This window comes from Engraulis encrasicolus, chromosome 6 (genome assembly GCF_034702125.1).
Source record: "Engraulis encrasicolus isolate BLACKSEA-1 chromosome 6, IST_EnEncr_1.0, whole genome shotgun sequence".
NCBI lineage: Eukaryota > Metazoa > Chordata > Actinopteri > Clupeiformes > Engraulidae > Engraulis > Engraulis encrasicolus.
In genome coordinates, this window is record NC_085862.1 from 3411951 (window position 1) to 3425113 (window position 13163).

Sequence of the window (13163 nt, forward strand, 5' to 3'; positions counted from 1 at the left end):
GTGCTGCACTCTAGAGGTGCCAACGGAGAACTGCAGACTCCATTCAGAGTCTGCTGTACAACTGAATGAAATGAATGGCCGATTCACTGCTTCAATGATGCACATGCAGCCGAATTACGGCATATCTTTTTACAAACAGTAAAGGGTCTATGCAGAGTTTGTTTTGAATGAAGGGCTGTCTCCTGAGTGTGTTTTAATTCTTGCTCTACTGCAGTGGTTCCAAAACGGGGTCACAGAGGCGCGCTACAGGTGTACATGCTACTCCATTTAATTACTGAACCAATGTGGTCTCTGACAACCATGGCATGGAGAATGAGCAGTTAAAAATCGTAACATCACAGATTCCTGGAGGGACTGAATTGCACTATGCACCCAGTAGACCAGAGGTGTCAAACTCAACTTGACTGAGGGCCAAAATCAAAATTTGGGGGCAAAAGTTTGGGGCCAAACAACTCTAAATATAATTGAAAACATTGATTAAAAATGTGCATGCATGCACTAAATACTCCCTAAAATTCACACGTACATTTATTCCATCATATAGCCTACATGTAGGAATTTAAATTGTGCCTGCACATTGAGTTCCATGTGATTGTGAGCTGGCCTGGGCCCACTGTGATATTCCCGTGACACCAAAGTTCATCTTTAAGTGTCATGCTATGCTGCATATGAGGGCCAACTATGATGCACATCTGATCTTGGGGCCCAATAAAACAACTCCACAGGCCACATTTGGCCCCGGCCCTGAGTTTGACATCCCTGCACTAGACAATACAAGCTGTATAGTAAACAGATAATATAGTAAGACTGACCAGGGTTCGTACGGTCATGAAAAACCTGGAAAAGTTATGGAATTTGAAAATTCAAATTTCCAGGCCTGGAAAAGTTATGGAAAACGTATTTTTGGTCAAAAGTTTTGGAAAAGTCATGGAAATCCATCCTGTGTTTCATCAATTGTAATCAAATCTAAATGTCCGAGTTCTCGTGGAAATGTTGTCTAGTGCAGGCTGCGTCTGCCTAACCATGTGTTGCCAAATTGAGTGGGTTTCAAATAACGCATGTTGTAATGGCTCCAGGCGGGTTTCAAGCGTTTTTGGCGCTAGAAATCAGTCACACCTGGCAACCCGCCTCGTAACGCGCGAGCTAGATGTAGTGTGTGCGTGGTGGTGAGAGGTGATCATAGCTCTGACATAACAGTTCAGAAACTCACTCTGAGACTCACAGAAATGTCTAAAGGGCTGGGATCCTGAGGCGTCCATTAACCTGAGATGGCTTCCTCGTCCGATCAGTGGTGTGAGGAGTGAGCAGTGGCCCAGGCCTATGCACAGAAGAGAACAGCAGGGGGCCAGGCCAGTGGGTGTGACCTGTTGCTGGGGTCCCCTAGCAACACACTGGGGTGCATTACAATATGCCGCCTTGCCTCCTCCACTTGTGCTTGTCTCCTCATACCAGGAAGTAATATGTCATGATGACATCACTGACAACAGCATTATACAGTATTTATCTTGCAAAAGCTCAATTGTAGAGTCTTTCTCATTTGCAATTGGGATGGTGAATGAAAAACAGTCCCTCAAAAATTGATGTGGCTAGTAGGCTGACAGCTGGGAAACTTAATTATTTTCTCCACGGAGGAAGGGCCAGGAGGCGGGACGAGGAGACAAGCACAAGTGGAGGAGGCAAGGACACATATTGGAACTCACTCTAGGATCTGGAGTGGAAATTCACCAAGTGTGCAGGTCGGAGAGAGGGGAGCAGTAGAGGGAGGGGGGACAGGTAGCCCACCAACTACCGGGGGAGGGACTGGCTACAGAGAAACTGGTTAATCAGGGCTGATAGTGTTAAGGCTCCATGCCTGATTTCAGGCTTGACAGAGTTTGCAAAAATAAAAACATTGATAATAATTAGCCATTCTTATCTCAGGAAGTGTTACAGGTTCAGGGTTTTCTTCTACTATCAGGCTTGAATAATAGTCATACACATGCTATTAAATGTTTCAATAATGTGTCAAAATAGGCCTACGTTACATCACTATGCAGTATCTTGTCGTCGTTGTTAGAGCAGGGAAAAAGGTTCAGGCTCAGGATTTTTTTTCAATCTCACCCCTGGGTTACTTCTCAGAGTGAATTGTCTTAGCCTTGCTAGGATGAGTAATGCACATTTTTCGTGGATTTCACCAAGGAGTAGCCTATCCAATTATTAATTATAACTAGAACTTGTTGCATACTCTTGGGTGAAATTGGAAAAATGGGTGTTACTCGTTCTTGCCAGGACCTTTGAGAAATACCTAGTGTGTGGAATCATGCTGGAAGGGCTGAACTCAATTGTGCCTGTAAATGGCCCCTAGGTGGCGGCAGTGGTCCATTATTTGAAACTTGTCTTGGGGCCTTTGAGAACATTTGTGGACATCAGAGGGTTATAACTTTCTTGAAGGTTTCTAACTTTTTTTTTTACAGTCCATATCTTTCGTACATCTAAATGGATGGTGGCTATACTAATGACTCATCCATGTCGTTGTGGCTCAATGGAATCTGCTGAAATTAGATGCCCAGTCATGTATTAAGTTCAATTAAGTAAACAGCTATTGCTGGGATGGGAGACTTTCATGATAAGGAGGGCTACATTTTGTCATCGTCACCATCAGAGGGCCATTATGATCACGGAACTTATTGGCATTGCACAGTTTCGGAGATGGCCTCTGAAAAACACCCACGGGGCAATTTGCAGCAATGTTAACATGACTTATTGTGAACTCAGACATAGGGATAAGTAAGTTCTGGCAAGGGTGCACGTGAACTCCCTCTGGTGAACTCACTGGTAGGATCCCAGATGTGACTGCAACTCGCAGAGTTCAAGGTGGCGTTGGTTGCTCGCTGACTGCCAATATTGTTTGGAAGGAATAATCAAGATGACCTGAGTCAGTAGTGGTTTAAATTAATCTGGTGATTATTTCTTTATTTTAAAAAATTGTTTTTCATCTACGGGCTGCACTGAGTGAGGAGGCAGGCCGCATGTGGCCCCCGGGCCTCCACTTGCCCATCACGGGGCCGAGTAGAACGATTGCTAAGCATGAATGAGAAAAGAAGCACACTGTTTTTATTTAGTCCATCTCACTATTGTTGATGTATTCCTTTTTTTGGGGGGGGGGTTATTGCCTTTATTTGACAGGATAGTGACAGGAAATGAGTGGGGAGAGAGAGACGGGGAAGGGTCAGCAAAGGACCCGGACCGGGAGTCAAACCCGGGTCAGCCGCATAGCAGACGAGCTTTTGCGCCATTTGCGCCACGGTACGGCCTTGTGGATGTATTCTTACCAGAGAGATAAGCACAGCAATCATTGTGCACATTATCTCTCGCCAGAGTCAGAATAGAATATACTTCACAATATGCCTCTAGCGTCCAGCCCATACCAGTGCAGGAAGTTTTGTGCATAAGTGGCGGCTATGCTGATCACTTATCGGTACACATCTTTGAGCTCTCAAATGCAGGAAGAAGCAACATTCAATTATGGAGAAAAGTTAAACCACTCTTAGTATGTCTATTTCACTATGCTGTAGTAGGGGAACAGACATTAAACCTATTCCCCAGAAAGTTTTTAACATTATTCAGTCTTCCTGCTTATACTCTAAAAGTGTGTCAACTGTGACAGCAATATGGAAGGACAGACGCTTCAGGCTAAGTGTGTGTGGTCCTTATGTAACACTGGTTTATTGTTATTCTAAAATGTGTACCGAGGACAATCTTTTGAGTAGATTTAGATTAGATTTGCCTTTATTGTCTCTACAGGAGAGAAATTTTGTGTGGACTTGAGAAGGTGTGATTTTCAATGGACAAACAAAAATGAGACAAGACTTGGGTACCACAGATGGAACACACAGGAAACATACAATATATGCTACACAAAGAAAAAAACATTTAAACATAGATTGATACACATAGTCTAGTTTGCCAATTAGACTATGTGTATCCATCTGTGTTTACAAGATTTATTTTTCTTCTTCTTTAATCACATATTTTTCCAAAGTGACTGGCATGAATAAAAAAAATAGATCATATACAGACAGATATATACATTTTCAGCTGCAGAATGTCCTGTATTTTGGTCATACTAGACAATATCAATTTATTTCTCAGTAAATACTCTTGAAAAGATCAAATTTGGCGATGGGTAGGCCGTTTCAATGAAAAGCATGGTTGAAAAACCAAATCTGGCCACCATCCTACTAGACAGTGCACCTTTGTTTAACGTGACCTGTTTTACTACTAACTCAGCCTCTTGGTAGGCCTCTCTGAGCTCCTATTGATGGCCATAGTCTTTTTAATCCAGTGGTGGTAGTGAGAGATGTTGGTGTAGTAGTGAGTGAGCGTTGTCGGTACGTACGAGGAGACCACTCCGTATGCTACATCACCACAGATAATAGGCCCTCCAGAGTCGCCCTGTGTACAGCCAGTGCAGATAACATGTCACAAAACCAAATAGAAGTAATATCATGTCGTTTAAAAACAGGTTAAATTAATTCAATAAAGGCAGTGTGTGCAGATAAAATGTCACAAAACAAACTTTCACCAAATAGAAGTAATATTATGTCATTTAAAAACAGGTCAAAATAATTCATTGAAGGCAGCGCCAGGCTTATTTTTGTTTATTCACTTACCTTTAAAGGACCTTTTGATCCTTGGGAGCAGATTTTGTGAGTGCCACACTGGATGGAGGAGTCGACGGTAACATTAACCTCTTGCAGCATCTTGGGTCTGGTGCCGTTGGGGAAGGATGTTATCCCCCACCCTGGCACCAAGCAGTTGGTGGTGGGAAGGCTTTCATTTACAGACTGGGGAAGCTTCAGTAGTTTCACCCAGTCATTAAGGACGGCTTTGTGCCTGAGCTTCAATGACATGAAATGTAGAGTAGAGTAGAGTAGAGTAACTTTATTAATCCCCAGGGTGAAATTCAGGTATCCAGTAGCTTACATAAATACACAAATAAACAAATGCCCACATGGACATTTCAAGACACAAATAACACAGCTTTGTGCCTGAGCTTCAATGACATAAAACAGGGGTAGGGAACTCAAAAAAGGGAAAAATCCAGGCAGCTCCAGGTTAAAAAGAGGAAGTCCATTAAAAAGCCTTTATTGTCATAGGGCTATAGCATGATTAAATAAGCCAGCCAACATGTTTCGACCGCACTGGTCTTCATCAGGGCTTTGTCATTTGTGTTTTACTATGGGTAGGGAACCTTTTTCATTTGAAGGACCACTCAAAATTCCTTCAAGGGCCGTAAAAGTCCTCCGAGGGCCGTACTATGAACACATATCAGGGTTTCCCCATACAATTTAAGTCTGTATTGAAGGCAGACACCTTTAAAAACAGACCCCACCTTCTCTAGGTCCCCTGAATATAACTTGATTGTATTGGACATGTAATTTCTAAGATTCCTTTACAAAATATGTCATATTTCATGGGAAGCTGCATAACATTAAAATTATATCGGGGGCCGGAAAAAACGGCCCTCGAGACATATGTTCCCCACCCCTGACATAAAACGTGTGTTCTTTGGTTTCATTGTTGTGGTTGTTTTTTTCTCTCTTAAACCAGAACAGTTTTTCTTAAACCAATAATGAAATAATATTTTGCATAGTACAAAATCACATTTCAGTTCAGTCCAGTTCAGCAGGTATGGCCAATGGCCGATTTAAAACGAAATTCATGTTACAGTTACAAAACCAACAAGTAATAATAAATAAATGCATTACTTTTTTACATCAATAACCCAACACTTGTCATTGCAAAGCAGTGATACCTTCAGGAGCATGATGTCGTGTGCGTGGGTTAAAGATTCTGCACGGTAGTGAGGATGGGCATGCTTTTGGTCGACATGGATCATGGCCTCGTTAGTCAAGCTCGCTCTGTTTTGGATTCCAGTAAATACATACATTTTCCTGAAATAAAGTAGATGGGACATGCTCAGGGCTGGATTAATGCACAGGCTACATATGGTTGCAGCCTAGGGGGCCCCCACCTACCAGGGGGGCCCTGATTGGTCAAAAGTGAAAAATTGCAAAATTATGATAAGATATATTACTGAAAAAGTCATCTGTCTTTCTGAGCAGAGTTGGTAGACATGTTATCCTTAATCCTGGGGCGAAAATTATGACATTGTCTATATAAATATGTTGTGAAATTTGTTTTCCAGGGGGCCCCCCAGGCCATCTTAAGATGCATGTTATTAATGCAGTTGGACCTCATGCGCTTCTTGATTGTGCACACATTAACAAACCCATTGCCTTTTTTATTGTTGGAAAATCAACCTTAAACTGCATTGGGTTAAAATGATGCTATACATCGTCTGAAAGACCTCAGGTAATTCCCTTGACAATCTGCCTTTTCTCACCAAAGCATGGACTAGGTATGTTTATAAGCAGCACCTATGTTAACCTCCCCCCCACTTACCTCTGGCCTATCTCCTGTTGTAAAGTGACCTTGGGTTCCATGAAAGGTAGTCAGGTCAAGTGCAATGCAAGTACTTTCTGAGTTCCCGAAAATACGGGAACTCCTTTCTCTTCGTCGGGAAGCAAACAACCATAAGCAAACTAAGGGAGGCGGGGTCAAACATGCCGTTTCGGAAATGTTAATTGTTATGCGCTTGGTCAGACCAATACAAGTCTCGAAGAGATTTGAGCGTCGATGATAATCAGGCTACATGAGAGGAGCTATAAGATGTCATTAGCCAAGTCAAGTCAAGTCAGCTCTTATTGTCAGTTTCTTCGTATGCACTGGTCATACAAGGACATTGAAATTACGTTTATTATTATGACAATAAATCTTCCGTGTGACCCGGCCGCAATCAGTATATCTGGCACACGAAAGCAGAAGCAGATCAACTACTCACTCTCTCTTGCAGTGAGCCGCGGTCATCACAAAGTCGTCGGACACAAGGAAGCCGTCGCAGGAGCTTTTGTTCTCCCCCGGGTCCTGGATCACGATGTAGACCATGTAGGGACGACTGTGGGCTTTCGCCTCATGCCCCCCCTCGATCTTCTCCCCCATGCTGCCTCCTAGACACAGGACACAGCCATAGCAGTGAAGTGAAGTGAAAGTGAAAGCCCACCTGGGAAACTCCAACTCCCATTGTCATTGTAACACAGCACACAAGTGTACACTGCACACTGCACGCAATGAAATTGCATTTATGCCGCACCCGTGCAAGGGGGTAGCCCCCAATGGCGCCCGAAAGGGAGCAATGCGGTGGGACAGTACCATGCTCAGGGTACCTCAGTCATGGAGGAGGATATGGAAGAGCACTGGTTACTTACATCAACCTGGCGGGTCGGGAGTCGAACCGGCAACCTTTGGGCGACAAGTCTGATGCCCTAACCGCTTACTGACTGTCCTGTAAGCTCAATCTTGTGCCTTTTTTTTTTTTTACTTACATACAGTCAAGGTTTTTGTTCAACACAAAACATTTGTCAACCATGCAGGTTTTCTTAAACATTGTTTTTTTAGATTGACTTGTTTCATTTTCAGGCCTCAATACCATTATTCCTGAATGTAGACTTGCCCTATCAAGGTTTGGTCTTATGAGCATGCAATTCTTATTACTTGTTTTACGCTCCTACCAATCCAGGACCTAACAACTTCATCCTCTTATCGTAATAGATATTATACTGTATATGTCTTCTTTTACTATGATTACGCTGTGAACATTTTCTCTCACCAACATCCTGCAGACATGACTAGCTGAGGCAAACACATCACATCAGGCTACTAATCGCTGTGTATTGAGTCATTATTGAATCATGGGGCCTAGTGGTTAGAGAGTTGGTCTTTCAATCTAGGGGTTGCCGGTTCAAATCCCCCCTGACCTCTCCCTACACCTCCATCCATGGCTGAAGTGCCCTTGAGCAAGGCACCTAACCCCACATTGCTCCAGGGACTGTAACCAATACCCTGAAAAAATAATCACTAGCTATGTGCAATGTAATGTAATGTAATGTTAGAGAGTTGGTCTTTCAATCCAGAGGTTGCCGGTGCGAATCCCCCCTGACCTCTCCCTACATCTCCATCCATGGCTGAAGTGCCCTTGAGCAAGGCACATTGCTCCAGGGACTGTAACCAATACCCTAAAAAAATAATAACTGTAAGACGCTTTGAATAAATGAAAGCGTCAGCTAAGTGCAATGTAATGTAATCTGCGGCGGTGATTACCTTGGTGGCAGACGAACAGCAGGGCCAGCAGAGCTCTGAGGTGGTGACAAGGCATCCTGTTAGCAGGCGTGGGTAGAGGCCCCACATGAGCAGCTCACTGCACTGCTCTATTTATACGCTGAGAACCAGGAAATAAAGCGCCTCTGTTGCAATCATCACACCTTTTAAAGTTAGATCTAGGATTTTAAAGAGTGCCTATACAGCAGTGTAGAACGTTTTGATGTGTTCACACAGCAGTACAGTGCATGCACAGATATAACAGTAATTAGATGTAATGCAAACCGATGTAATAGATAGGAAGTATATAGTTTACATTATATAGTGTACATTTAGTTAAAATGCTAATGAGATTGTGAGTCGTTTATAACTGAGCAACAGTTAAAGTCACTTTTTTGTTCAGGATCAGGGATTATACACAAGTGAGCTGCAATTTAGAACAAAAAAATCAATGGTTTTACTGGTAATAAAACATGTTGGCATCAGGCTATTTTATCCCTATAACAAAGCAAGAAATGATATGGCTAGATTGGACACTAAAAGACAGTCCTATATGGGCAGACTCACCTCAGTTCAGATCCCCCTAACATGTTAGGAGTTGGTATGTTTAAGTGCACTATACCAAAAGTACAAGTACACACTTAGTATGTTAAAGTGCACTATACCAAAAGTACAAGTACACACTTAGTATGTTAAAGTGCACTATACCAAAAGTATACGCTAACCTGCCTTGACTCACGCAGAGCTCTAACCCACAGAGTTTATATGAAGAGTTCAGATGCAAAACCCCCTGACTCCATTTCTGAAGACCTGCACTTCTATATTTTTAGAGAACCCCGTTGTTGGTTTGGTTTACATTCATGTACTTGATAATACACATAAATAGTTATATTACATAAATAAAATAAATAAAATATGCAATTTTGATAGCTATGTATTAAATAAAAATGAATTAAGATCATTTTCTGAAAAGGCACTTGGGGGTTTTTGCATCTGAACCCTTCATGATATTGGTCCACCTTTTTCTGTCCACAAGGTTGAGGAGTGTGTTTATAGGATAGGATTTTTTTACCATTCTTCCAAAAGCACATTGGTGAGGTCGAGAAGGCCTAGTTCACAGTCTCCTCTCCAATTCATCCCAACTGTGTTCTATTGGGATTGGGTTTGGACTCTGTGCAGGCCCGCCAAGCTCACCCACTCTGTCATCAATGTCTTAATTGACCGTGCTTTGTGTACTGGTGCACAGGCCAGGGGTGGAACTTCAAAAATATCCCCACCAGTCACTGTGGCAGGTAGATTCTAAAGCATTTTACCAGTCACCATTTTTATCAGTTCATATTCAACCGTTCCAAACATTGTAATGCCAAGTAAGATCATTTTCTGATCAATACTTTTGTTTCAGTTAAACAAAATTGTTATTTTGTTCAGTTATTGTGATGCCAATAACCCTTTTCATTACCAATTTGCCAATTGTCTGCATGGACATTATTTAATGCTTCTAGTTGAAGTGAGAATTTTCATCCGTCAAGGTGACTGGTGGGTTGACATATTTCACCCGCCAAAGACAAAATTCACCTGTCATGGGCAGGTGAATGGGTGCTTATTTCCATCCCTGGCACAGGCGTGTTGGAAGATTATGGGGCATGCTTCCCAATCTGTTCCCACTACGTTGGAAGTATGGAATTGCCCAAAATGTTTTGGTATCCTTAAAGCAGTGATTTTCAATCTATGGGTCGGGGCCCACTGGTGGGACCTGAAGGTATACCAAGTGGGCCTTGAAATAATATTCTAAAAATTATAATCACATTTTGGTGTGTGTTGCTGCTGATTTATGTGAGTTTTATTTTGAATCGGGTCAGAGGTGGGCCCCGAACATTTGTGACAATTTCGAGTGGGCCCCAAGTTGGAAATACAACAGCATATTGAAATTGACTGAAGTGGTCCTTTAATTGACCGTGCTTTGTGTACTGGTGCACAGGCGTGTTGGAAGATTATGGGGTGCGTGCTTCAAACTGTTCCCTCTCTATGTCGTCCTCAGACGAGCCTTTCCATCGTTGCTTCCAGTCATCCCGTTTTTCCGTCAACGTTGGAAGTATGGAATTGCCCAAAAGGTTTTGGTATCCTGAAGCATCAGTTGAACAAAATGGAACACGTTTGGGATTAATTGGAGCGGACACTGAGAGCTGGGCCTCCACGACCAAAAACAACTTTGTGTGACCTCACCAATGTGCCTCACTTTTAGAAAAATGGTCAGAAATTCCTATAAACAAACACCTCAGCCTTGTGGACAGCCTTTCATAACCCATTTTTTAGCCTAAGCCCTTTTTGGGAAAAGATGCCCTCTGTCTATTAAAACCTAAATATCTCAGCCTCCGAAGCACATAACATGAAACAAGTTGCATTTAAAAGCTAGGACCCTCATTTTGCATTGGAATGTGTTCAATCAGCTGTGACATAGCCACATTTTTCATAAAACAGCTCAAATCTCAAGAGAGAGTTGAAGCTGTGATAGCTGTAAAGGGTGGACCGCAATAGGATGGCAGTTAAGTTCATATACAGTATAGTCAAGGCAGGTGAGTGAAGGCAGGTTGAGTCAAGGTGGCAGGCTAGTGGATATTATTTTTGGTAATGTAGTGTATTTTAAATAGACCTGTCTAAAGTCTGTCATAAGAGTCTAGACTAAAATATGCTGCGTCCGTCCGCCGCACCTGAAGGCAGCACACGTTGTCTTGCAATTACTCTGCTCGGCAGGGGGCAACAGAGTGTGCTGCTGGGCAAAGCAGACAAACTGAATTGGTTAGAAGAAGCAGGAGAGAGATGGAGCTCAAACAGTAATGAGAATAGCAGAGGTGAGGTGAGGTGAGCAGGGCAGGAGACTGCAGAGGTGAGGGGGGCAGGAGACTGCAGAGGTGAGGGGAGTGGGGCAGGAGACTGTAGAGGTGAGGGGGCAGGAGACTGCAGAGGTGAGGGGAGTGGGACAGGAGACTGTAGAGGTGAGGGGGCAGGAGACTGCAGAGGTGAGGGGAGGGGGACAGGAGACTGTAGAGGTGAGGGGGGCAGGAGACTGTAGAGGTGAGGGGAGTGGGGCAGGAGACTGCAGAGGTGAGGGGGCAGGAGACTGCAGAGGTGAGGGGAGTGGGACAGGAGACTGCAGAGGTGAGGGGAGTGGGGCAGGAGACTGCAGAGGTGAGGGGAGTGGGACAGGAGACTGCAGAGGTGAGGGGAGTGGGGCAGGAGACTGCAGAGGTGAGGGGAGTGGGGCAGGAGACTGTAGAGGTGAGGGGGCAGGAGACTGCAGAGGTGAGGGGGCAGGAGACTGCAGAGGTGAGGTGGGCAGGAGACTGCAGAGGGGAGTGGGGCAGGAGACTGCAGAGGTGAGGGGAGTGGGGCAGGAGACTGTAGAGGTGAGGGGAGTGGGACAGGAGACTGCAGAGGTGAGGGGGCAGGAGACTGCAGAGGTGAGGGGGACAGGAGACTGTAGAGGTGAGGGGGCAGGAGACTGCAGAGGTGAGGGGAGTGGGGCAGGAGACTGTAGAGGTGAGGGGAGTGGGACAGGAGTGAGATGAGGTGGGCAGGAGACTGCAGAGGTGAGGGGGGCAGGAGGTTTGCAGGCACATGTCTCTGTAGTTTCGAAGGTCATGTGATGATGACAGACGCAAAAGATACATCATAATAAAGCCTACATTGAATGTTGCTCAAAAGGCACGTCCACAAAGAAGCCGAAAGTTCATATAAGGAAGAAACTCGTGGGAGTTAAATTTCTTTAACTTCCTCAAATTTTGTCAAAATGACCCCACATGCAAAGCAAAATTTTGATCTGAATGGAAGTTGCGCTCTGTACACTAAATAGGCCTTCTATTGCATATATTGTACACACATCAGGGAGGCCTGAATGACTTATTACATTAAATCAAGAAGACATCGGATCAATAATTTACTGTTTGTGTAGGCCTATACATACAATACACTGTAGGCCTACTATCAATTTGCACTAGCATTTAAAATGTGTTGTGGGTTTAGTGCTCCTTATTTGAACACCAGTGTCATGAGTTATGCAGTGGGTCACTCCCTTCTGCAGAATCCGAGAGAGAGAGGATGTTTTTATCTAAAATTGTTTCGTTTTTTGAAACAGTCAGCATTTTTTCCAAGTTATGGCGGATGTTGCTAAACCAAAAAAACATTTAAAAAAAAAAAAAAAAAAGGTGAGAAGCTGCGAGATGAAGGAGATACCACACCCAGGAAGAGGTACTATCACTGAAAATCCCCCTGAGCTCTGCTGTTTTGCACGCACCATGGTCCAGCAGCAAAGATCAAACAGACAGATTGGTCAGAAACGTGACAAGATGAACTGGGTGGATTGGGGCATGTTGTTCCCATACCGGGTACTACTACTGTACAACATGTTCATGCCATCCTGCAACACACACAGTACATGTAGCCTACATGCACATCTTACAATTAGGGGGTCATAAAAATTGAGAAAACCAAAACAGGGGGAATCAGAAGCTCCTGGCTGCCGCTTTTTAAAACTCCTTATGCAATTGGATGAATAATTTGAAAATATAATCAAAGTCATGACCATGGTCAAAATAAATAATAATAAACCATGGTGAGTGCAGGCCACCTCCAAGGTTTTGTGCCAGAAATTGTGCCAAGAAAATATCCTTATGCCATTATATCCCCAGCCTGAAACATTGATGGAAGGCAGGATTGACCCATGTTTTCATGTTGTTGACGCCAAATTCTGACCATTCCACCTGGGTGTAGATATCAAGACTCATCAGACCAGGCAACATTTTTCCGATCTTCTGGTGTCGTTTATGGTGAGCCTGTCCAAATTGTTGCCTCATTTTCCTGTTCTTAGCTGACAGGAGTGGCACCAAATGCGGTTTTCTGCTGCTATAGTCCATTTGCCTCAAGATTTGATGTGCTGTGTAATCAGGGATTCTCTTATGCATACTTCG

At 43.7% G+C, this 13163-nt stretch overlaps 1 protein-coding gene across 1 annotated transcript; it reads right to left on the reverse strand.

Moving 5' to 3' along the window:
* Positions 1–3157: 3157 nt before the first annotated feature.
* si:ch211-212d10.1 (mast cell protease 1A) lies at positions 3158–8350 on the reverse strand. The gene is made up of 5 exons (XM_063200001.1): positions 8203–8350; positions 6887–7052; positions 5798–5936; positions 4653–4880; positions 3158–4434 (listed from the first exon to the last, which is right to left on the reverse strand). Exons 1-5 carry the CDS (start codon positions 8255–8257, stop codon positions 4261–4263), a joined length of 762 nt encoding a protein of 253 aa, XP_063056071.1. The 5' UTR covers positions 8258–8350; the 3' UTR covers positions 3158–4260.
* Between the last annotated feature and the right edge of the window lie 4813 nt (positions 8351–13163).

What these genes read in the sequence shown, in the direction of transcription:
- si:ch211-212d10.1 (XM_063200001.1), bottom strand. Translation starts at nt 8,257, where the DNA reads ATGCCTTGTCACCACCTCAGAGCTCTGCTGGCCCTGCTGTTCGTCTGC. An exon ending in GCTGTTCGTCTGCCACCAAG is followed by an intron (nt 7,053 to 8,202) that starts GTAATCACCGCC and finishes TCCTGTGTCTAG; the next exon opens with GAGGCAGCATGGGGGAGAAG. An exon ending in GATCAAAAGGTCCTTTAAAG is followed by an intron (nt 4,435 to 4,652) that starts GTAAGTGAATAA and finishes GGCTGTACACAG; the next exon opens with GGCGACTCTGGAGGGCCTAT.